The following is a 26,532-nucleotide window of genomic DNA, read 5'->3' as shown; positions in this document are numbered from 1 at the left end:
GACTGGCGAGGATCCCGGATGTTGCCTCCTACGGCGCGCTGAATCCCCGCCCTTTCTTCTTAAGACCCGGCCCCTTCCGAATCCGCTACGGGTCCTGCGCGGCCTAGGAAGAGTTTCGCTGTCTCCTGGGTGGCTAGAGCGTCCTCCCGCGCTCTGTCGCGCCGCAGGTGACGGAGCCCGGAGGCTGTCGGGAAGTAGGCGGGGTGACGTGGGGTTGACGAGCTCCGCGGCGGGTTTGCGGAGATCAGTGGCTGGCTGCAGCTGGTGCGGGGGGCGGCCGGATCCTCAGGTGGAGCGGGGCGGTGTGTGGCCGGGGCCATGACGGGCAATGCTGGGGAGTGGTGCCTCATGGAAAGCGACCCCGGGGTCTTCACCGAGCTCATTAAAGGATTCGGTGAGAGACAAGGGACCGTCCTGGGCCGGGGGTCACGGGAGGAGGCCCAAGCTGGGCATGGAGTGGTTCTCTGCGGCCACCGCCGCCTTGCGTCCGAAGGGAGGAGACTCCAGAAGCCTGGATCGCGGAGGTCTCTCGTCCCCTCCTCAGTCTTGGGCAGTCGCGTTTCCGCACTAAATTTGAGAGCTTCATCACGAGGGCAGGGATCCTGTCTGTCTTGTGTACTGTCGTATCCTCAGGACTCGGCACTCAATTACTTGTTAATTGACTTGAGCGCTCCTCGCCCCCGCCCTTAACGCACGTATCTTTCCCTTTCCACGGTCGCTTCTCTGGGGAGCGTTCCCTTTACCCGGCAGGTGTGCCTAGATGCACGTTCTCAGGCCATCAGTCTTGCAGGAAAAGCTAGGGTGTACCTCCTCGACGGTGCGGTGTGTATGGCCCAAGCCTTGCAGGAACCCGAGATTCTGGTTACTCGAAGCAGAACACCTTGAGTGTGTGAATAGCTCTGCGGACGTTCACACACGCTGACAGCATGGGACTGACAAGCCACTTTGCTAGTTCTTCTCCCGGCTCGTTTTTTGGCTTCCGGTAAAGTGTGGTTTCTTGAGCTAGTGCTCTAGACTAGAGGCCACATGCTTTCCTCAGGGTTTTTTTTTTGTTTTTTTTTTTCTGGCCATGTTTCTTGTCTTACATCCTAAATAGTCAGCATATTTGACTTTTTATCCTTCTGTGTCCATCTTTCCATTCTTTTCTTTGGGCAGTAACTTTATTTAATTGCTACATTTCTTCAAGTATTATTAATTCTAGCTATTATGTTAAAACTTGCACTCGGGATAAAAACTAAACTTTGATATAGATACTGTCTATTGTACATAGATGAGTATTTGGAATATAATTTATCAAGCATGTGTTGTTTACCTACTGTATCTCAGGCACACTGGTATGGCTTGGGAATTTTCAGTATGAATAAACCAGGACTGCTCTTATAAAGATCTGACTCTCAAACTAATATTGTGTATTAATTGCTATGTTAGAGCATATACAAAATGTTATGGGAACACAGGTCATGGAAGAGCAAAGAAAAAACATAAACTGTAGTAATGTTAAAGTATATGCCACAGGAAACAGCTAGCAAAGTGACAAAAAAACAAATAATGTAACAGTCAAGAAGACTATTTGAATCTGAAGCTGAAAAGTAAACTGGGCCAGATTGTACGCTGAGTTGTATAGTTTGGATTGCTCTGTAGCCACTGGGGACTTAACTGCCAAAGATATTTGAATGCCGAAATGACATTTTCATAATTGAAAAAGGTTTACTGTGTGTAGTGTGCAGGGTGGAGTGGTATGAAGGGAGAGAAGCTAGCAGTTTTCTTAAAATGGTTGGAGTCAGGTGAATAGCTTGACCTAAAGTTATGGGTTAAAGAGGAGGAGGTAGTTGCAGTAATTTTGCCCCATTTAAATCAACAGGACTACTGTCTGACTGGATGTAGGGGAAAGGGTGGAAATGACTCCATGGGTTCTAGCTTGAGTGGCTGATGAAGCTTGATGGACAAACTTGATGGACAAGAAAATGAATTCATTTTTGAATAATGAGTTTGAGACGTCTGCAGGTTTACCTTCAAAACCTCAACTATTACGACATATGAAAGTTAACTTTGAGAAATAGTATACTAAGCAAGTTTGTTTTCAAATCCACTCCACTAACAGCTATTGCTTCAGTCCCATATGTATAGAAAACTTACAATTGAAAATGATTAAAAGTCACGCATTAGAGTGATATGTAAATGCATCTTCTGTACTGGCACATATGAAAAGTGAAGAAATTGCTCTTAATAGATTGGCTACATTAGCAGAAAAACTTCGCAAAAAGTTAAATGATGCAAATTGTATATCATCATCAGATACCTCAAAGATAAAATAAGTTTATTCCAATCATTTCCTTTTTTTTCCTCTTAACAAATTCATAGATTTAAAAAGCTTTTTGAAGTTCATTTTTTAAAAAGTAGATAATCTTATTGTGTTATGAAAGCTATTGCCAGTTTATTTTGAAAATTTCTTCACTGGAAGAATTGTGGAGTCAGTGAATATATAAATACAAATTTTAGTGGAATATAACATCATGGTAAAACAATACTCTTTTTTTGTTTTTTTAAATTTGTTTATTTTAGAGAGAGTTCTCCAGCATGTGTGCAGGTATGGGGAGGGAGGGGCAGGAGGGAGAGAATCCTCAAGCAGACTCCTCACTGAGCTCAGAACCCCATGCAGATACAGGGCTCAATCTTCTGAGCACAAGATACTGACCTGAGCCAAAACCAAGAGTGGGCCACTTAACCAGCTGAGCCACCCAAGCACCCCGAAAAACAAAGTTCTTATTAAGAAACTGATGGAGTACAAGCAGAATTTACAGTTGTAATTGGTGCAGTACATACATAATTCATAAATGCACCAGAATAGTGATGGTCTACTGATTAAAAACAGAAGCTGTAAACTTCCGTTTCCAGCCAAAATGGAATAACAGGGACTGCATTTACTTTTCCTACAACAAATTAATGACCCCAACTTCCATTTCAAGAACCTAGAAAATGAAGAGCAAATGAAACCTGAAGTAAGCAGATGAGAGGAAATAATACAGATGAGTTGAAATTAGTGAAACAAAAAAGAAAAATGATGGAGGAAATCAATGAAACTAAAAGCTGGTTTCTCAAAGATCAATGAAATGGATAAACCTCTAGTCAGCCTGATCAGAAAAAGAAGAGCAGGGGGCTCTTGGCTGGCTCCGTTGGTAGAGCATGTGACTCTTGATCTCGACTTTGTAAGTTTGACCCCCGTGTAGGGTGTAGAGACTGTTTAGAAATAATATCTTAAAAAAAAAAAAGAGGAGACACAAATGACCAATATTAGGAGTAAGAGAGAGGATACTGCTATAGATTTTATAGATTAAAAAGATAATGGAGTATTCTAAACATCATTATGCCAGTAATTTGACAACTTGGATGAAATTTCTTTAAATTTCTTTAAAGGCAAAAATTACCAAAGTTCAAACAAGAATAACCAGTATAGACTTATATTTACTAAATAAATTAAAATTGTAACTTAAAATCTTGCCACAATGAAAACTCTAGCCAAAATTTCTTCGCTGGTAAATTACTTCAAATACTTCAGGATTAAGGATTAAGTAATACCGGCAAACTTTTCCCCCCAAAAACGGAGAAGGAATATTTCCCATCTCATTCATTGAGGGCCATCATTACCCTAGTTCCCAATCCAGACAAAGACATTATAAGAAAAGTAAACTATAGACCTAACTCCATCATCAACATAAATGCAAAAATTCTAAACAAAATATTAGGAAATCAAATCTAATAATATATTAAGTGGACAATATATCATTCCTGACTGGGATTTATCCTGGGAATTCAGTGTTGTTTAACATTTGAGATTCAGTGTGGTTTACCATATTAACAAGCTAAATAAAAACTATATGATTATCTCAATAGACACAAAAAGCATTTGATAAAATCTAATATCTGTTAAGAAATAGATGCTATTATATTTTACCATTTGCCAGCCAATGAGTTAGTTTGGCTCTGTTTTATAAAAGATTGTATTGATATATTGATAAAGAGAGAAAGAATTATATTACTCTTGGCACAGTAAGTAGCTGGAGATTCATGTTTGCATTGGTTCCCTTGTCCTACAGGTCCATGGGAGTCAAGATGGATCTATGTCATAGTTAAGGAACCCTGAGCTTAGGGGACTTCCAATTAAAGAGGTTGCTAACAAACCTGATCAACCTTTACCTTTAGGAATATCCTATGGACAGAAAATACGTCTTATCTCTGCACCAGGGGGAGGCACTGTCTTTATCAAAATAACATCCTTAAAAAGATAGTCCAGAACTTTCAGAAGACAAACAGAAACAGGAGAAACTCATTGAAAGTTGTTTCCCAACAAAATCCATTCTTGTTTTCTATATCAAACTTGCCTTTCCCTCAGCTGCTCTGATTAATCTGACCTGACCCATAGATACCGAGTCTGTTTATCTCTCATAGTGTTTACATTAGAAAGCAGGTGGCTTTCTCCTTAAATTTTTGTATTGACTTTTCATCTTTTCTTAAGGCATGAACTTAGGTATATAATGATTTTAGTGATTGCATGGACTCCTCCTGGGCTTGCAAGGAAGAAGTCTTGCAGAATTCCATCATCCGCAACTCTGGCGCAGGAGTTGAGACAAATCTGAATGACTTTGGGGGCCAATATAGAGTTGCCTTGCCAAGAAGGTCAGTTATGATTTCTCTTGAGGTACATGTTACCTTGTTTTGAGGAGAGAGGCAAGTTAATGCCTGGTTTCACACAAAAAGTAAAGGTATACTTAGGAGAGTGCACCTGGTACCCCTAGAAACAAGTATTGCTTATAATTGTTGGGGCCCCCAAAATAGAACCCTCTCGTTAGGAATACAAGTCAACAGCTTTCCAGCTTGAGGTTCCCAAATAGTTGAGTCTAGTCCTTGCTTTTGAAGTGCTTGCTTGAGTGCCCACAATCCAGTTTTTCCTATTTGGTCACATCACTAGCTAAATAACATGGAATAACATGATCAGTGAAGATACCTGGTACTATTTTTTGGTAGGAGGTACAGAAGCGGGGGCCATGCCTTTACTTCTGGGTAGACTTGGTGAAGTTAGGGGAATGACAGATTGTCAAAACTGTTGGAGGATAGCATTAAATTTAAATTTAAGGCATTGGTGACAGGGAGGACCCTACCATGGTATTTTTCTTGGGGAGAAATGTGCTGGGATATTTTTAAGAGATCTATTTCTTGAAATTCGTTTTTGAATAAAACTGTTTTATGAAGCCACCAGTATCATGCAGATGTGTTTGTCAATACATAAATATTTCAAACATATTTTAATTTTAGTACTTCCTTTCACTTTGGAGTGGTGTGTTCTGGTTTGGATGACAGATTCTATGGCCAGCCTGTTTAAGACCCAGTTCAATTATCCATGGAAAGTGTCTCCAATCAGCAAAGACAGCAGTGGTCTCTCCTACCTCATAACTTTGAGTGTATCTTTCATATGTAAATTAGCTGCATTATCTTTGAATTGTATATACTTGTTTTCTACTAGTGGTGAAATCCTTACTCCTTTCCTTCCTCCTTCCTTCTTTCCTGCCTGTCTTCCTTTACCCCCAGTGTGGGACTGGAATTTAGTACTCTGAGATAAAGAGTCAGAGGATCTATTGACTGAGCCCCCAGGGGCCCCCCTAGTTGTGATAGTATTAAGTGTTGTGACAATAGTTTATTATTTTCTGTCCTTGCCAGGACCATGTACCATGCTTGGCACATAAAAGGTATTTTTGAAATACCAGCATTTTGTTAACTTTTTAAAGCTTTCCCCACCCTGCCCCCATCTTTTTACTTAACATATGTCAGGAAGTCTGCATTAGGGGATTCTTTATATTTAGTGTTTAATAATGTATACCTTACAAGAACTGTGTGGATTGGATGAAGCAGAGGAGTACCCTTACTTTATACACAAGGAAAGTGAGGCTCAAAGACATTGTGTTCTTGCTCAAGGTTAAGAATTTTAAGGTAGTGCTGGGATTGGAATCCAGTTCTCTTGAATCACTGCTTCTTTCTCTTTCCTGTACCATACATTATTTGAAATTGAGTGTACATAAGGGGACTATTAGATATTGAATGTGTATAAGGCGATAGATACTAAGAGTTGAATATTATGTTTTCCTTATATAGATTGTGTGTGTTTAGTATAAGGTTTAAACAGGTGTCACCACTTGAAATTCACCCGGTGCAGAAGATTTTGGGACACTTTTATTCAGTGGATTTTTGTTGTTTTAGTATGATATGTACAATGTTTTAATGTTTGGCCTTTTTACAGTTGATTTCTAATAGCAGTAACCAGTGTTAACAATTGCCTTAGTGTCCTTTCGTGCCCTTTTTGACACTCATAAATACAGGTTCACACTTACAAGGCTTTTTCCTCTAACTTCCTATATGCGAATGTCTAGCAACATGTTTTCTACTACAGTCAATCTAGTAACTCTCCCCTGTACATATATCTTTTCATACAGAGTGGGTACTTAGGGACGCCTGGGTGGCTCAGTAGGGTAAGCGTCTGCCTTTGCCTCAGGTCATGATCCCAGGGTTCTGGGATTGAGTACCACATAGGGCTTCTTGCTCAGCAGGGAGCCTGCTTCTGCCTCTGCCTGCTGTTCTGCCTCCTTGGGCTCGCTCTCTTTCTCGCTGACCAAAAAAAAAGTGGGTACTTAATAGATATTTGCTGAATAGAGCAAATTGAGTCTGAAATGACATGAATGCCCAAAGTCATGTAGTTGGTTGACCCAACTTTTTTTTTTTTTTTTTTTTTTTCGGATAGGTCAAAGGCTTCTCTAGCTTTTACTTTTAAATAATCTGGAATATTAAAATATGTCCAGACTTTGGAACCAGATGTGGGTTTTATTAGTTTTTTGGCATATACTAACTGTAGTGAATTTAGGCAAGACACTTAAGATCCCTACATTTCTGTATAATACTTGCCTTGCAGTGATTAGGGAAAATGCATTTAAAGCACTTTACAGATAGAAGACACTGTAAATATGGCTGTTTTTTGTATTGAGATAATCCTAGTTAATAGTAAACCCTTACATTGTGCCAGGCACTGTATTAAATGTATCTCATGCATACTAAATTATCTCATTGATTCCTCATAACAACTCCATGAGTTTGGGGGACAGAGAGGTTAAATGGTCAAATAGCTAGTAAATGGAGGACCCGGGATTCAGACCCGGGCATTTTTGAAGCCTACCTCTTAACCAGTACACTGTTACTATGATACATACCACTAGGACAGGGTTTCTCGACCTTGGCAATGTTGACTTTTTGGGCCAAATGATTCTTTACTGTTGGTAGCTGTCCTTTGCACTGTAGGATGTTTAGCATTTCTGGCCTCTATCCATTAGATGCCAGGGCTTTCCCACTGATGACAATAGTAACAATAAAAATATCTCCAGACATTGTAAAATCTTTCCCAGGCAGCGGGGGGAGGGGGAGCAGAGAGTGGGGGACAGAGAACATCACCTGATTGAGAAACACTGTCCTAAGGAAGGGTATGTTTGGGGGACTCTGAGATAGTTGAAAATAAAATTATATTAAAGACAATATAGAATTGGAATTTAGGAAAAGGGTCAGAACTAAACATGTGATGTGAAAGTCAGTGTTAAGTGGTAGTTATTTATTACCACTTAAAAAAAAGTGTATAGAAAAAAAAGAAGAGGGCCAAGGGAAGAACTAGGCAAATGGCAGTTGAATGAAAAGAGCAGATGCAGAAGAGGGAGAGATTGAGAGAGACAGGAGTCTGGGGTGGCGTTTCAGTGAAAAACTCTTGAAAATTCTTTAAATTATGAAAGTGATATACTCCCATTATAAATAACTAGGAAGTAGTAAAAGAAGTAAAAGGATTTGACTGTGAACTTCATCAGTTTTGCCATTTCATTTTATCTTGTCTCATTGTCCCTAAATGTGCATTTTTTTTCCCAGTTAGTATTTTATTTAATGATGAAGGAAAAAAAATGAGTTACTTTGTTTTCTAAAGAAATAATTTCTTATATCAGGTTGCCGAGGAGCCCAAGTGGAAGAAATATGGAGTTTAGAGCCTGAGAATTTTGAAAAATTAAAGTAAGTATGATCTTAGTTGTGTTAAAAATAATATGTCCGTACTTTAAGCAGACTGTTTTCTGCTTATTTTACTTGGATTGCTTTAGAATGATTACATCGTCTCCTTTAAGTCTTTCTTTGATCTTGTGAGATAGGTACTATTACTCTCATTTTATAACCCAGACCTGAGACTCATATTATATAAGTAACTTTTAAGCGATTAAAAAGTATGTCTCGGGGCGCCTGGGTGGCTCAGTGGGTTAAAGCCTCTGCTTTCGGCTCAGGTCATGGTCCCAGGGTCCTGGGATCGAGCCCTGCATCGGGCTCTCTGCTCAGCGGGGAGCCTGCTTCCCTCTCTCTCTCTGCCTGCCTCTCTGCCTACTTGTGATCTCTGTCTGTCAAATAAATAAAATATTAAACAACAACAACAACAAAAGTACGTCTCTGTAATTCCATGTCAGAATTGGTTGATTGGTTGAGTTTTTACAATATTCACTTGTAGATCAATGGAGTTAGAACACAGAACACATGTTAACAGTAAAAACTTAATAGGTTAATCTAAAAGCATATTTAGTAGATAACCTATATTAATAGTAATTCAGAACTTGTCTATACATTATCACATTGCTTTTTGGGGAGGTTACAGTTCAGATTCCAAATGTAGGTGCCAGGAAGTACCTTACTTTTCCCCATCCTTCTGACTCAAATCACCTCTTTAAGACTCCCCTACCCTCAATCTCCATGCCCACAAGCATTGACCCTGTACTGTGAACAGAGGGCTAGAGGAATTTTCACTGGAGGGAGAATTCTTGGATTCTTGGAATGTGACAAGGAGTAGGCTTCTAGAGGGGAAATGGGGACTGTAGGGATATAGCTACTGTTTTTAATAGTAAAGAGATCATTTGCTTCTCCCTACTTTCCCCTTCCCCACAGAAAGAACAGTGACTTGAGATGAATTAAGGGATCAGTTCCGGCTGAGTGATCAGGAAAGGTTAATTAAAAATGTGTCATTTGAACTGTCTTTAAAGGCTTAGAAAGGGTTTTGTTGCATGGAAGATAGTTATAAAAGACTGGAGAGAATCCTAAAGTGGTGATTTAATATTTCATGGGCAACAAGAGTTCTTTTAGGGAAGTGGATGACTTAATTATGTATAAGATGATAGCATCCATTCATTCTGCAGTTTGATGATTTTTCATGAATCCAACAATTATATAAAGGTGACTTAATATATTTTATAATATATATGCTGTAAGCCATTTATCTGTAAATATCCCACGTGAATTTTATTCATAGAGATTAGAATTCAGTCTACGGTTAACAGCTTCTTTTAGTTTTGCGATGTTCTTATTTTTAGTTTTTAGTGAAGTGATACAAGGTAGAAATGCATAATCCAGATTTGAGAATAAACCTTTCATTTTAATTCTGTTTTATCTACTGTAATTTTAAGGCTTATTAACCATGTTCTAGGCAAGATTCTAGTGACTGAATGACAATAGAAATCTTAAAAAATTTTTTCGAACTTACTTTGTTTGCAATGTATTTGTTAAGTAGCTGATTAAAATGTAATGTATTGACAGCGTGTTAAAAAAAACAGGTTTTGGTGTCACTAATTTGTATTTTATTTTGTAGGCCAGTTCATGGGTTAATTTTTCTTTTCAAGTGGCAGCCAGGAGAAGAACCAGCAGGCTCTGTAGTTCAGGACTCCAGACTTGACACAATATTTTTTGCAAAGCAGGTATGCTCCTTGGTTACTCTGAAGTCTTGAGAGTTCTATAAACAGAAGTCTATTTCACTTTTGTGTCTTTGGTGTTGCAGTCCTCAAGCTTTTTTGTCAGCTTTTTTGCTTCTTTATTCAGTCTGTTGCAGTATTTTTGTTGTTTTGTTTTTGGTTGAAATATATGAAGAAAATTCGATTTCACACATATGTGTAGTTGGAAAGGGAGGAGTATTTTATATCTTTTTCAGAGAATTATGGATATTCTTTGATATCAAAACTCCAAAAATGTTGCTTTCTTAAAGGTTAGTGCAAGTGACATCTGAAACCATATCATTGAACTTTACTCCTTATTATATTAAAAACTTTGGTTTATCTTGCTGTGCAAATGGGTCTTTTACTCGTGCAACATTTGATAACATTGTGTATTGGTCACGTTGAAAGTTCACCGACTTATACAGAGCTTCTAAATATTGACACATTTGATTACATACATTAACCATAATCATTGATACACATTATCAATGTGTATCATCAGAAAAGTCGTTAAGTATCATGAAACTTTTAAACTAATAGTGGAATATCTTAATCTTACCAAATTCTAATTTTCACTTGAAAGTTCAAATTTTATCAATAAAACCAAATACTGTCAGGGATTTTCCTTCAAGTAACAGGCTCATTTCACTCAGTTCAAAGAAAAATATCTGCCGTAAACCCTGTTGAACAACCGCATTTGTCTGCCATTTGTGTTTTCAAGTGAACAAGATGTTCCAAGATAAAAGCAGCCAACTTAGCTCACAACTCAAAGAGTCGTACTACTGCCTTTTGTTGAAATGACTAGCATATTTTGGTTTGGTTTGTGCTACCTATTTCATTTGGTAGAATATTACATACTTGTACTTCAAAGTCAAATTTTAGGAAAAATAACTTCTACTGCTTCATTAAAGACAGTCTTCAGTAAAACTGTTTTTATTTCTTTTTCTTTCTTTCTTTCTTTTTTTTTTTAAACTATCTATGTCGATGAAACAGTTTAATGCCACTGCCCAGATTTGGTGCTAAAATACCAGCAGTGTTATCTATTGCTATTCTATATTGCTGTAGATACTATATCTATATCTATTGCTATTATACTATCAGTGCAAATGTGAAAGCAGGGTAGAAGTCAGAAACTATCTTTGAATTATTATGGCAACAATTTTTGAGCACATGAACCCCTTGAGAAGGGTCTTAGGAATTCCCAGGGTTCCATGGACCGCCCTTGAGAACTGCTGTTCTAGTATATACAGTGCAGTGGTGAATATTATTATATGCCTCCATACATTTGGTCCATTGTTTGGAAAAGCTGAAGAAGAGAATGATAAAAGAGGTTTGATTAATGTTTAAAATCTAAGCTATATTTGATGACATTGTTTGAAAATTGCACTCATTTCTGAGACTCAAAAAATTGCTTAGGATAATCTGTTTAACCTTTAGAAAGGTTGAAAATAAAACTGCTAAATCTCATTACTGTCCTTTGGAAGAAGCCTTTGCCATTCCACTTAATAACTTGTTTTCCCTTTTCTTCTTACTATTACTTTCCACTTTCCTCCAACTTTTTAAAATTGAGTGTTTTTTGAGAGAAATTACCACTTTCTTCTTTTTATTTTAAGGGTTAAGAGAATATTACCGTGTATTTTTTTTCTGATAGCAGAAGTTAAAGTACAGAAATATATAGCGATAAGAGTGACTATCTTTGTAAGCCCAAGCCCATCTCTACTAACCACTTTTAATAGTTTGACTCATTCATTTAATCAACAAGTAGTATTGAGCACCCACTTTGTGCTAGGCATTGTTTTAGGTACTAGAGGTATAATGGTGAATAAGACAGGCTTGTCTCTAATTTCAACTGTAATGAAAACAATACAGCAGTAGTCAACATTTACCATTCTTATCATGTATCAGATATTGTGCTTTAGATATATTATTTATTTAATCCTTGCAACAACTCTGTGAGGTTGTTACCCTAATATCACAGATGAAGAAATTGAGATCTGGAAAAAATTAACTTTTTTTTCAGAGGTCACACAGAATTTAAACCCAGGTCTAAAACCTAGGTTTGTGATTCCACAAGCCATTCTATCTCCCACGTTATCTTTTTATATGCTAATATATTCTCATTATAATTTTCTTACTAAAGTTGGATTGTTATGCAAAATATTTTGCATCTTTTTTCACTTAATGATAAAAGTTTGACTTTGCTCCATTTCCATACACATAACAGTATTAGCTAACATTTTATGAAGGTTTATTAGGTACTTCCGTATGTATTATTTTTATGTATTAATTTATTTGTAGTAGCCAATACAACAACACTATGTGGTTTTATACATTCCTTGTTATTTCACAGATGTGGAAACTGAATCCCAGAGAGGTTATGAAACTTGCCCAAGTTATGCAGCTAGTCGTTGGCAGAGCTGGGGTGCAAACTCAGGCACTGTAGCTCTGAAGTTTATGCTCACGACCACATCACGACATTGTCTCTTTTAAAAGACAATGTCCTATAATTTATTGGTGTAAATGTCCTACAATTTATTTAACTAATCTCTTAATGATCAACATTTTGAGTTTCTGTTTATTTCTCTAACACAAGTAATTTGTTTATATATTATAATACTTGTACTTATGTATTATTGTACAACAATAATTCTAATTTCAAAACAGCAGGCTGTGATTTTCAGGATCTAGATAGTAGAGAAAAAGTAGGAGACATAATTTTTTAAAATAAGATTTTATTTATTTATTTGACAGAGAGAGAGATCACAAGTAGGCAGAGAGGCAGACAGAGAGAGAGAGAGGGAAGCAGGCTCCCTGCTGAGCAGAGAGCCCAAGGTGGGACTCCATCCCAGGACCCTGAGATCATGATCTGGCCTGAAGGCAGAGGCTTAACCCACTGAGCCACCCAGGCAGCCCAGAGACAGATAATTTTAAAAGTACTTCAGGTGTTTTTCTCCTTGTAAAGGAAGATTTTTTATATTCTAAGATATATAAATATATATGCTAATTTTACAAAATTTAAGCATTGTAACTATATGATGTAGGAAATAAAAGTCCCTTATAATCCCTGCTTCAGAGATAACCACAGAAATGATTTATATTCTTTTTTTTTTTTTTAAAGATTTTATTTATTTATTTGACAGACAGTGAGCACAAGTAGGCAGAGAGGCAGGAAGAAAGAGAGGGGGGGAAGCAGGCTCCCTGCTGAGCAGAGAGCCCGATGCGGGGCTTGATCCCAGGACCCTGGGATCATGACCTGAGCCAAAGGCAGAGGTTTTAACCCACTGAGCCACCCAGGCGCCCCAGAAATGATTTATATTCTTGAACATTTTCTCTGTGCGTATGTGTGCATTTAATTTCTTCCACACTATGTCTTCCACACTAAATTGTGAACCTGGGAGTCTGGGGATTTTGTTTTTATGTACAGTCCCTAGCACATAATAGATATCCAATAAATGTAGACTGAGATCTTCATCTCTAAGAATATTACAGTTAACACTAGTATTAACTAACACTATGACATTAATGATTTATAGAGGTCTGATTATTTTTAAGGTAAAAGAAAGTACTCTCAAGAAAAATGACTAGGGTTTGAATTTGTAATATTTTTCTAGGTCTGTATTTCTGTCTTAACTATAATTTAATGTTTTATTTGTATTATATTATTCCTGCCATATTTATTAATGTCTAGGATTTGTGATTTTCCAGTAATACTGGGTGTTTTTTGTACTATATTATCTCAACAGTTCGTATTGAACTGAATCAGTATTTCCCAATAATATCTTTTAGTCTTTTTAGTGTATGCCTCCTTTGAGCCTATGCCAGAAACTTTGTATTACATAAATATATAATCCTTAATTCTAGGCTTTAATAACTAATAATAATTTTATCCAGGAGTCTCCTATTTTCAGAAATTTTAAAAATGTAATTAAAATTATATTTATATAAAATATTTATATATTTATATAATTAAAATATATTATATATTTATAATTTAATGTAATTAAATTACATTTATTTATGCTAACATCATACATATTAACTAAGTATATATTTTTGGTATTTATGGATGGAATTGCATCAGTTTAGAGAGGTAATAGTAATACTGGCTGTCTTAAGCTGATCATACACACTCTAATTGTGGAACTGCATGTACGTGGATCACTGATTAAGAAGTATTGAGAAAAGAATCTAGTAATTTGTGTGTAAGAAATGACATTTGGGGGGCGCCTGGGTGGCCCTGTTGGTTAAGCGACTGCCTTGGGCTTGGGTCATGATCCCGGGGTCCTGGGATCGAGCCCTCCATCGGGCTCCCTGCTCGGTGGGGGCCAGCTTCTCCCTCTCCCTCTGCTGCTCTGCCTGCTTGTGTCTCTCGCTCTGTCAAATAAATAAATAAAATCTTAAAAAAAAAAAGAATGACATTTGGTAGTACTTCGCTACAAAACGTCATTGTCTTGTTTTCACTTTTCACTGATTTATTTGTTAAGATTGTACTTGCTAAGATTGTACTGGGTTTGTCTGATTATCTATTCAGTCTTCCAGGAAAGCATGATTGCCTACAATGTGCCAGATACTGTGCTAGGTGCTTGGAGAATGATAAATAGTCATAATCCCTGTTCACAAGATGGACAGAGTTTAGTGGAGGTGATTGGTTTTAATCAGTGAAATGCAAAATTTATGGTGGTGATAAAGTACTGCATGGAGTGAAATGACAACTGTATATTATACTGTGGAAGTTTGAAAACAATCTATGAGACTACCCTCACTTCGAATACTAACTACAGAGTGCATGGTCACCAAGCCACCCTCACTTCTGACAAGTGGAAGTTTGGGGGTGGTCCCCAAGACCACCCTCAGTTTCTGTAATTTGCTAGAAAAACTCAGACTTTATTGAAAGCTGTTACAGTTACGGTTATGGTTTATTACAGTGAAAGATACAGATTAAATTCAGCCAAGGGAAGAGATGGATGGGACAGAGTATGGGAAGTTTCCTTACTCAGAGCTTCCCATTGTCTTCTTCCAAGAGTCACAGATGGCACTAACTTTCCTGGCAACCATATGTGACAGTATATATAGAGGATTGTCATCCAGAGAATCTCAACCAATTCTTGGTATCCAGAGTTTTTATTTGGTCTCGGTCTCATAGACCTGGCTGACCACCCACCATGGCTGACCTCAGTCACTAGTCACCAAATTCTCCCCGAAGTCACAGTGACTACCTTTGTGGACCAAATGCCCCAGGTAAACAAAGATGCTCTTATGAGGCCTGGCTTTTCAGGAGCTTAGAGTTCACCTCCCAGAAGCCAAGGGCAAGGGCAAGCCCTCTTTTTGGACAAGGTTAAATTTTTTATTATATATATAAAAACGGGACTTGACCTCTTTAGGGAGATCTGAGAAAGTTCTGAATAATCGGCAGTTCAACTGAAGTCTAAAGGTTAAGTAGGTATTAACTGGGGTAAAGAGGTTGAGGATCATCCCAGATTAATAGCAGCTTTATAGTAACAGGAAATAAGACTAGTAAAAAGTACTGAAAGAGGGCCAGTGTAGCTGGCATATAGAGAGCAAGGGGAAGATGGCATGAGATGAACAGGCAGCATGTTAATCAGAATTAGGTACAGTTAGATGCAGAGACACACTGGTTTATAAGAAACAGAAGTTTTTCTCTTTCACTTCCAAGAACTGTCAGAATTACAGGCTCTTTCGTTTGTTCCTTTGTGTGTGGATTCTATTCTAAAGATTACTTTGTGGCCCAAGATGATTTTTGGAGTTTTAGCCATTCTGTCTTAATTGGACTTTCCAGAAAGCAGAAAGGGGACTGCACACTTCTCTCCTTTTATGGACATTTTTTTTAGAATTTGTTACATGTTAGAATTTGTTATATGTTACATGTTTACTTCTTTCTGGCTAGAACTTAGTCACATTGCTGTACTTAGCAGCAAAGGGAGTGGGAAAGTTGTCTTCATTCCAGGTGGTCATGGACCTTGATAAAATTTGGGTACTTTATTCATATGGAAGAAGAAGAAGATGGTTATTAGAGAATATCAGCCTTCTGCCAAACATGTTGACAAAGGTCAGATCATGTATGGTATTTTAGGCCATGACTGAGACTTTGTATTTTTTTTTTTTTTTTGGTATCTTAAGAGCAATAGAAGGTTATTGAAATGTTTATTTAAAGAAGTATGACATGATCAGATTTTTATTTAGAAGAGATCTCTTTGGTTATAGTGTGCAGAATGCATATGAGGAGAAGATGCTGATATAGAATATAAGACTAGTTATCAGGAGGCTTTTGCAGAAGTACATGCAAAAGTAGGTGAAAGAATGGTGGTAGAGATGAGTATGAACAGATTTGAATAATACTTAGCACTCTTAATGTGTAATGGATTGGATGTGGGGATGAAGGAGGAAGACATAGCAATCAATGATGATGCCTATGTTTTTCTTTTTTCCTTTTTTAAAAAAATTCATCTTGGGACGCCTGGGTGGCTCAGTTGGTTAAGCGGCTGCCTTCGGCTCAGGTCATGATCCCAGCGTCCTGGGATCGAGTCCCACATCGGGCTCCTTGCTCTGCAGGGAGCCTGCTTCTCCCTCTGCCACTCTGTCTGCCTGTGCTCACTCTCTCTCTCTCTCTGACAAATAAATAAATAAAATCTTTAAAAAAAAATTCATCTTTAGGTACATGAAATAGGATCATGATAATCCTTGATTGATGACCCATACTCGTGATTCCTATTTATTTAGTTATTTTAAGTAATACAGCAAGCACTTAAGAACTCACCACCCAAGTAAACTTCATCTGTTTTTGCTTCTCTCTCACCCATTGTTCAGCATAACTCTCATCCTCCCTACCTCCATCCCTTGTAATCCTCATGTTGAATTTGGTACATTATTTCCTTGCTTTCTTATCTTTTTCTTTCTTTCTTTCTTCCTTTCTTTCTTTCTTTTTCTTTTTTAAAGAATTTATTTGTTTGAGAGAGAGAGAGAGCTTGAGCAGGAGGGGAGAGGGAGAGAGAATCTGAAGCAAACTCAGCAGAGCACAGAGCCGGGCTTTGGGCTCCTCTCGAGATCATTACCTGAGCCAAAACCAAGAGTCAGCCGCTTTACTGACTGAGCCAGCCAGGCGTCCCCTTTTGCTTTCTCTTTTATATTTTTTGTAATCCTGAAAAGGGTGTGTGTATATAAAATTTTGATGAGATAGAGAGTATTATGCTTACCAATTGAGAAAAGAGGCAGTGCTGAAATAAGCACTTATTTGGGGTCTCAAAATTTAAATCGGGGAGCACAGAATTGGGTAGCAGCCCAAATTGTGTTCCCTAGGGAATAAAAATCAAGGGTCTTAAGACAAAAGGAATGTTTGTATGTTTTGTTTACAAAGAATTTTGATTGATGTTGGCTCAGAGAAGACTAGTCTTGACTGAATATAGTTTGGTTGTTAAGGCTTTCACTAAGCAAAGTCTTACTGCAAGTTGCAGGTGTTTGGCAGAGTCCTTGGAATTTATTCCCTTTCTCCCAATTCAAAGTTCATGGTTTTTGTCCTGTGAGGATGTGCATAAGGCCATTCCCTTATTGGCTTCCTGGCTCCATTTTATTTTATTTTAATATTAAGATTTTATTTATTTGTCAGAGAGAGAGAGTTGTTTGTCAGAGAGAGAGAGAGGGAGCACAAGCAGGGGGAGTGGCAGGCAGAGGGAGAAGCAGGTACCCCCACAGAGCAAGGAGCCTAAGTTGTAGGCAGATGCTTAACTGACCGAGCCACCCAGGCGTCCCTGCTGGCTCCGCTTTAAAACCTCTTGACATAAATGCTTCATTTCATTTCCTCTCTCACATCCTCTGTGTGATTTTGGGGGACTTACTTTTTGTCTTAATATTATATCATTAAGATTCTTCTATAAGTTGTTTATCTTAGTAGTTCCTTTATTTTGCATGCTGTATAGTATCAATTGCCCGAACATACTTACTCTTCCTAGATTGACATTTGAGCTTTACATCTGAGTTACTGTGAATTGTGTGACTAGAAACATTTTTCTACATGTTTTGCTGTATATATGCAGATTTCTCCTGGTGTATACCTAGAAGTAGAATTGACTACTTCATATGATACATAAATGTATCAAAATGTTTTATGAAGTAGATACTCCAGTAACACTCCCATTAGCGCTATCTGAGTAACTATGTAGCCGCATGCTCCAATGTGGTATTGTCAGGCTTTTTGCATTTTTGCCAGCCAGCTTGTCCCCAAATGGTACTTCATTGTGGTCTTGGTTTACATCTCCTTTTACATTTTGAAAGTGGCAGTCAGCTATGTTAATGATTTTTCTAAATATTCTATCATCCTTCATATTTGGGATAAGCCCAGTTGGTCATGATATATTCTCTCTTTATGTACTGTCAGATTTAATTCAGTATTATTTGTTTAGCATTTTGCATTTGTATTTATAAATGAAATGGACCTACTAGCCACCCAGGCACCCAACATTTGTTGTTGTTGTATTCCTGACTCCTAGAATTTTGGCTTACATATTTGTGTGATACAGGTTTCAAAAAGCCATTAATCTCACCTTTTATTGTTTCATATCTGCATTAGGGTAATCCAGCTGATCTTGTTTCTCTTTTCAGCCATCTTCAATCCTTGCTGTAAATTGTCATCTGAATCTTTCATAATAAAAACCCTATTTTTATTATGTTATTTTCTTATTAAAAATCTTTTGTTCCTAGGGCAAACTACTAATTGCTCAAGGTCAGTGATTTTCAAGGTAACAAATGATGCCATACCCTGACCACAACCATTCTAACACAAACCAGTATGCTCATTGTCTCTTGAACATACCATGTGAATTTGTTCCTTTGTTCAGACCCTCTTGCTTCCCTAAATGAATTTCCTTCTCTATTCTCTGGGTCCTGTCAAGCTTTCAAAGCTCTGTTAAAATTTTACATTTATTGAGAAATCTATGATACTTCAGTTAAAGATGATTTCTTCCTTCATCGTTTTGGTTTTCTGTTCATCTCTTTTTCATGTATGGACTTTTTTCTAAATTTTTCATAGGCAGGGCATGTATACTTTTTTGGTTTTGTGTTTATTTTAGAGTCACCTTCCCTTTAGGACCCCACAGTTTTATTCTCAACCTTTTTTTCCCCTTGACTATAAATAAATACTGAAAATTTTATTTTATAGCTACAACTTAGTGAAATGTGACTGTGATTTATAATGCAGTACTTAAAACTATTTTAGGAGCATTCCTCTGAGCACCCACTATATTCTTTTGTATAAACTATGAGAAGAAGTTATTCTCTACTCCAGGGGTTGCTAGTCAAATGGCTGTAGTATCAGGTTGGCAACATGCATGCATGAACTGGATTGTCTGTAAAAAAACAGGGAGTGGGAGAGCCTGGATGAACCAAAGAATATATGTTCTCTCAAAGGAATTCAAACCAAATTCTTAACGTTCTTTCTGGGCCAGCCCTACTTGTGACCTCTTACTCTAGCCTTTTTTTTTTTTTTTTTTTTTAATGTTGAACTGTACTACTGTGTTTGAAAATGTGGTACATTCCAGAGCATATAATAGAATACTCAGGATAAATTAGAGATTTAAAAAGTTGGAAACTATAAAATGATTTATGCTGCAGTGAATTTTTTGTGACAGGAACTAAAAGTTTTTCCAAATAGATGGATGTAAGATGATTCTTATGTGAGTTTCATTCGGTGAAAGACCTCTCTCTCATTCACTGTGCATCCCACATACCACAATGTATGGCACACCTACACTGTAGGTGCTTAGTAAATACATGAATGACTATATGGAGGTACCCTTTTTAAGGTCTTTCTTTCTTTCGGCAGTTCTATGCTACATATAGCATAACCACTTGGTGGCGCTAGACTCATTTTTAAACCTGGAAAGCTATTTTTATATCTAGGCACACCATGATTACTATTCTTCATACACAAAATAAGCTGTAGTAAATCGTAGACAGTGTGTATCATTATTAATATTGAAGAGGAAGTATTAACCACAGGATTTTTTTCTTTTTTAAAAAAATATTGAAGTTGATATAAGAAAAATGCATGTTTAACATATATAACTTGATTACTTTGGAAGGAGCTTTTTTTTTTCTCTAATTCTTTAAAAAAGTTTTCTAAAGTGATGGATTACAGATTTGAAGTCCTTAGATTATAGGAATGTTTGAGAGTATTCTCTGCCATAGCCTCAGCATCTAACCTGGCACTGGGTACATAGTATGTCCTTAATGTGTGAATTTGAAAGAATGTGTGAATGAGTATAAATTTTAACTTCTTCTAACTTTACTCCTACCAACCCATTCCCAGATAATTTCATCCCAGATAAATTTGGCCCAAGGTAAGGGGACAGTGAGTCTTACTAAGTTTTAGTAAACCAAACCTTTATGTAGTCTCCTTTAATCATTGAAATTTCTTCTCCAAATTTACTAAAGAACTGTGATTCAGAGAAAAATACATATTAAAAGAAATCAGCACTATTAATTGGATTCTAGATTTCCTGTTACTTTTCTCTAATTTGTCATTTATAAGATAGTTCTGAGTACAAAATATTATCAGAGAGGATATCAGAAATGTGGTATTGTATTTGAGAACTGGGTATAAGAGAATGTTTCTTAGTAGAGAAAGCAGTCTTATCAAGGAATTTTTCAAACATACTGCTGCAAATGATGTAAGAACTGGTGGATTTCACAAGACTTCAGAAGCCTCTGGCAATGTAATAAGTAGAGGACTATAAGAATTAAATACAGAAAATAATTGAAAGTTTTTCTTCTGAAATATGGCAGGATATAAATAGCTTGCTAAATTGTAAACGCATAAGTGAGTTAGCATTTTGGAAAGACTCTAGAAAATAGTATTTAATTATAATGTAGTAACAAAATACAGCAATAGTACTAAACTGTATTTTTAAAGGTCATTCACCAAATTTAGTTCAACTTTATAATTAACCTTGCTGGTGTTCACACTGATCATCTGAGGTTCTTTCTAGCTCTATAATCTCAACACTGTGTAGGGGTTATAGGGGATACGGAAGAAGCCCTTGACCACAGTAGGTTAAAATCTCATTAGAGAGACCACATAAATGTACAGAGCCAGCCTAACATTGTGGCTGACTGCACAAATTCTAGAACTGAGACTATCTGCTTCTTGCTTAGCTTTGTGCCCTTGGGGCATGTTACTTAACTTCTCTGTGCCTTAGCTTCCACTAATGTAAAATGGGGATAATAATATTACTACTTCTTCATAGATGTTGAGAGAATTAAAAGAATTAATACACGTGAAGTGCCTAGAAAAGTACCTGGCACATAGTACGTGCTATCTGCATGTTTTTTCACTCTTACTAAAATGTAAGGTCTACATAATTTGCTAAATAAATTGTTAACAACTAGATGACAGCACTGTAAAGACTCTATAGGACTGAGCTGAAAAAAATGTGTGGACAAAATATATACTCTCTAGGAACTCGAAGGTAGGAACTAATAGCAATTGTTGGATAATTTCTCTAAAAGCCACCTAGGTGAGTTGGAGCTTATGCTGAATACTGAAATATGGGTTAAATTTGGAGAGGCAGAAATGAATTTAGGAAGTGTGAATAGGAGGGAGGACAAGTTATTTTGGCTTAATCAGCTATGTTTAAGATTAGGAAAGATGTGTCTTATTACCCTAACTGGTTGGTTTCACTGATGTTATGAGTTTATTTATTTGGTTTCCTAGAATCCTCAACTCCAGAATTGCAGCAAATTCCTGAAAATACATTAGAATGGAATTAAACATGTTTATTATGTTTATGTTAAGACTATATGAAATACATTTTGAAAACTATTAGCATTATTCATATTTTAGAGGGCATTGTCATTAGTTCAAAGCTGCTTTTTAAAAAATAAATTGATAATATTTTTGCTTTTATGTTTTATAGGTAATTAACAATGCATGTGCTACCCAAGCTATAGTAAGTGTGTTATTGAACTGTACCCATCAAGATGTCCATTTGGGAGAGACATTATCAGAATTTAAAGAATTTTCACAAAGTTTTGATGCAGCTGTGAGTATACTCTTATTATTCCTAAAATGCTCTATTTGTAATAGTTCTCCTTTTAATAAGCTACTTTAACGATTTATTTTAGATGAAAGGTTTGGCACTGAGCAATTCAGATGTGATCCGACAAGTACACAACAGTTTTGCCAGGTAAAGAGAGTTTTTATTAAATAAACACTTGCTCTTTTTTGCTTATTTGTCTCTCACTATTTTTTTTTCTTCTTCACTGAAGACAGCAAATGTTTGAATTTGATGCAAAGACATCAGCAAAAGAAGAAGATGCTTTTCATTTTGTCAGTTATGTTCCTGTAAATGGAAGATTGTATGAATTAGATGGATTAAGAGAAGGACCAATTGATTTAGGTAATCTGGTTCCTGTTCCTAGTATTGCACTTTTGACAAGGAAAAAAATAGGGTATTCTCCTTTGTTTTTGCCGCAATGCTGCTTAGATTTTATTTTGTTAATTTATTTTTTTAAAAGATTTTATTTATTTATTTGACAGAGACACAGCAAGAGAGGGAGCACAAGCAGGGGGAGTGGGAGAGGGAGAAGCAGGCTTCCCTCGGAGCAGGAAGCCCGATGCGGGGCTCGATCCCAAGACTCTGGGATCATGACCTGAGCAGAAGATAGACGCTTAACGACTGAGCCACCCAGGCACCCCTCTGCTTAGATTTTAAGGGGAAGGTGACTGTAAGGTAGTATAATGTCATGAAAGTCTTAAGCTTTTCATTACTTTATAAGGTTAAATAACAGGAAGGACATATTGATACTATGGTTCAACTGGGATGTTTAATTTTTTTTCTAAGAGAAAATTTCTTTAACCCATGGATAGATTATGTAATTTATTTTTCTAATTTTCCAGGTAACTTTAAAAAGCTACTACTTTTAGTGAATATAAGTTATTCTTGTCATTTTTAACCTACTGATAACAGATAGTAAGCATTTCTTACCATCTTGCATTAAAATATTTTCGTTTAGAATTGGATCATTCAGAATCACTTTAATTCAGGGTCTAACAATCTACAAAAGTGTTTTTCTTTGAAGTTTCTGTTTATTTTTTATTTTTTTAAAGATTTCGTTTATTTATTTGACAGACAGAGATCACAAGTAGGCAGAGAGGCAGGCAGAGAGAGAGAGAGGAGGAGCAGGCTCCCCGATGAGCAGAGAGCCCCATGCAGGGCTCAATCCCAGGACCCTGGGATCATGACCTGAGCCGAAAGCAGAGGCTTTAACCCACTGAGCCACGCAGGCGCCCCTGAAGTTTCTGTTTAAGTAGTGCAATAATATGCTTTCCTTTGGACCAGAGGGTAGATATGTCCCAATTCCACCCATCTCTAACCTTAAGCAAAAATGATAAATGGTTAGCAAGGTAAAGGGTATAATTGGTAGTTCTGATATTGTACTAAAATCACAGGCTCACAAAGAATTTTAACTCTTTATTTTTAACTCAATAAGTTTCCTTTTTTAAAAAATTAGGTTCATTTTAATTTCAACAAAACCTGTTTTTATTAAAATGTTATCTGCTATTCATAAAACTTTATAGTTCTATTAGATTAAAAAATGATCCTAGGTTCATTTTGTTTATACTTTTTGACCATGTCCCCTGCATAGAACCAGTAATTCATCTATGCAGATTTACATGTTACCTCTATATTTAAAAATATTTATTTTTTTATGTCACAGAAAAATAGAATTTTTAAAAATTCTCTTGAAGTTTTTTGTAGTTTGGTGGTCAAGCTGATCTCTGTATTTTCTCTGTTGCCTTCTATCTGGTCACTTACTCTGTATTTGTTAGAACCATCAAATACAAAGGAAGTAAAAGATAAAGTAGAACAGCCAGTTTTGCTATACATCTGGTGGCTATGCTAAAAATTATGGTGAAAAAGAGGATTAAAACAACAGGGTAGAATTAGTTTTGCATTATGTATAGATTTCAGTTTTTTATTTTATAGTTATGGTAGGGAGTCAGACTGATAAGGACTGAATCCTTATTTGCTACTAACTTGTGTGCTATTTTTCTTAGCCTTTAGTTTTATTACTGTAAAATGGTATTCTTATTTCACAAAGTTGTGGATTTTAATGGGATAACTCCTTAATGAATTACTTTTCCATACACTTGTTGAGCACCTACTAAGTGATGCAATAATGTAGTAATGCAAATTATACTTATGCTTTCTTTGCCTTTATCTTTAAATTGAAGCTTAACATTGTTATGCTAAAAGGATTTTTACCATGCTAAATTTTCCAAAATATTTATAAAAAGATATTTTAGACTAACTTTTGAAATAATTTTAATGTTGATTTTATTTGATTTAATTGCTTTCAAATTTCTTTCTAGGTGCATGCAATCAAGATGACTGGATCAGCGCAGTGAGGCCAGTCATAGAAAAAAGGATACAAAAGTAAATGCTCAGCTAATCTCACTGGCATAGTATTCTAGTTTTTAAACATTTTCTTTCATTTTGTATTTTATTATTATTTTAGCAGTGCTTGAACATCTACTTTTGATTGGATTAATAGGTTCAGGAAATCTGTTTCAGAAATATTTAAATTCTACATGGTAATATGTCCTCTTTATAAAGGTTAAACATGCAGATGTCCATTAGATACTTTTTTTAAAAATTTTTTATTTTTTTTTTATTTTAATAAACATATAATGTATTTTTATCCCCAGGGGTACAGGTCTGTGAATCGCCAGGTTTACACATTTCATAGCACTCATCATAGTACATACCCTCCCCAATGTCCATTTCCCCACCACCCTCTCCTGTCCCCCCTCCCCCCTGCAACCCTCAGTCTGTTTTTTGAGATTGAGTCTTTTATGGTTTGTCTCCCTCCCAAATCCCTTCTTTTCATTTTTTCTTTTCCTACCTCCCCCTAACCCCCCCGCATTGCATCTCCACTTCCTCATATCAAAGAGATCATATGATAGTTGTCTTTCTCCGATTGACTTATTTCGCTAAGCATGATACCCTCTAGTTCATCCACGTCGTCGCAAATGGCAAGATTTCATGTCTTTTGATGGCTGCATAGTATTCCATTGTGTATATATACCCCATCTTCTTTATCCATTCATCTGTTGATGGACATCTAGGCTCTTTCCACAGTTTGGCTATTGTGGACATTGCTGCTATAAACATTCGGGTGCACGTGCCCCTTCGGAGCACCACGTTTGTATCTTTAGGATATATACCCAGTAGTGCAATTGCTGGGTCGTAGGGTAGCTCTATTTTCAGTTTTTTGAGGAACCTCCACACTGTTTTCCAGAGTGGTTGCACCAGCTTGCATTCCCACCAGCAGTGTAGGAGGGTTCCCCTCTCTCCGCATCCTCGCCAGCATCTGTCATTTCTTGACTTGTTAATTTTAGCCATTCTGACTGGTGTGAGGTGGCATCTCATTGTGGTTTTGATTTGTATTTCCCTGATGCCGAGTGATGTGGAGCATTTTTTCATGTGTCTGTTGGCCATCTGGATGTCTTCTTTGCAGAAATGTCTGTTCATGTCCTCTGCCCATTTCTTGACTGGATTATTTGTTCTTTGGGTATTGAGTTTGATAAGCTCTTTATAGATTTTGGATACTAGCCCTTTATCTGATATGTCGTTTGCAAATATCTTCTCCCATTCTGTCAGTTGTCTTTTGGTTTTGTTAACTGTTTCCTTGGCTGTGCAAAAGCTTTTGATCTTGATGAAATCCCAGTAGTTCATTTTTGCCCTTGCTTCTGTTGCCTTTGGCGATGTTCCTAGGAAGAAGTTGCTGCGGTTGAGGTCAAAGAGGTTGCTGCCTGCATTCTCCTCAAGGATTTTGATAGATTCCTTTCTCACATTGAGGTCCTTCATCCATTTTGAGTCTATTTTCGTGTGTGGTGTAAGGAAATAGTCCAATTTCATTTTTCTGCATGTGGCTGTCCAATTTTCCCAGCACCATTTGTTGAAGAGGCTGTCTTTTTTCCATTGGACATTCTTTCCTGCTTTGTCGAAGATTAGTTGACCATAGAGTTGAGGGTCTATTTCTGGGCTCTCTATTCTGTTCCATTGATCGATGTGTCTGTTTTTGTGCCAGTACCATACTGTCTTGATGATGACAGCTTTGTAATAGAGCTTGAAGTCTGGAATTGTGATGCCACCAACTTTGGCTTTCTTTTTCAATATTCCTTTGGCTATTCGAGGTCTTTTCTGGTTCCATATGAATTTTAGAATTATTTGTTTTATTTCTTTAAAAAAAATGGATGGGATTTTGATAGGGATTGCATTAAATGTGTAGATTGCTTTAGGTAGAATAGACATTTTCACAATATTTGTTCTTCTAGTCCATGAGCATGGAATATTTTTCCGTTTCTTTGTGTCTTCCTCAATTTCTTTCATGAGGACTTTATAGTTTTCTGAGTATAGATTCTTTGCCTCTTTGGTTAGATTTATTCCTAGGTATCTTATGGTTTTGGGTACGATTGTAAATGGGACTGACTCCTCAATTTCTCTTTCTTCTGTCTTGTTGTTAGTGTAAAGAAATGCGACTGATTTCTGTGCATTGACTTTATATCCTGACACTTTACTGAATTCCTGTAGAAGTTCTAGCAGTTTTGGAGTGGAGCCTTTTGGGTTTTCCACATATAGTATCATATCATCTGCAAAGATAGTTTGACTTCTTCTTTGCCAATTTGGATGCCTTTAATTTC

At 36.8% G+C, this 26,532-nt stretch overlaps 1 protein-coding gene across 7 annotated transcripts in view; it reads left to right on the top strand.

The window, feature by feature from the left end:
- Positions 1-26,532, top strand: part of UCHL5 (ubiquitin C-terminal hydrolase L5) — a 46,456-nt gene that overhangs the window by 536 nt on the left and 19,388 nt on the right. For 2 of the 7 annotated variants that reach the window (XM_080824280.1, XM_080824279.1), the window contains exons 1-7: positions 4,514-4,674; positions 8,022-8,085; positions 9,695-9,800; positions 21,740-21,865; positions 21,948-22,009; positions 22,092-22,222; positions 24,199-24,262. In XM_080824280.1, coding sequence (XP_080680406.1) covers positions 4,635-4,674; positions 8,022-8,085; positions 9,695-9,800; positions 21,740-21,865; positions 21,948-22,009; positions 22,092-22,222; positions 24,199-24,262 — 593 coding nt within the window. In that variant the 5' untranslated portion in view covers positions 4,514-4,634. Of the gene's footprint in view, positions 1-196; positions 395-4,513; positions 4,675-8,021; positions 8,086-9,694; positions 9,801-21,739; positions 21,866-21,947; positions 22,010-22,091; positions 22,223-24,198; positions 24,263-26,532 lie in introns of those variants that run through there. The other 5 variants (XM_080824276.1, XM_080824277.1, XM_080824278.1 and 2 more) reach the window with 4 other exon arrangements.

The sequence above is a fragment of the Martes martes genome (genome assembly GCF_963455335.1).
Source record: "Martes martes genome assembly, chromosome: 15".
Lineage (NCBI taxonomy): Eukaryota > Metazoa > Chordata > Mammalia > Carnivora > Mustelidae > Martes > Martes martes.
Note: the sequence above shows the minus strand (reverse complement) of the source record. Positions and strands in the feature narration are given on the sequence as shown.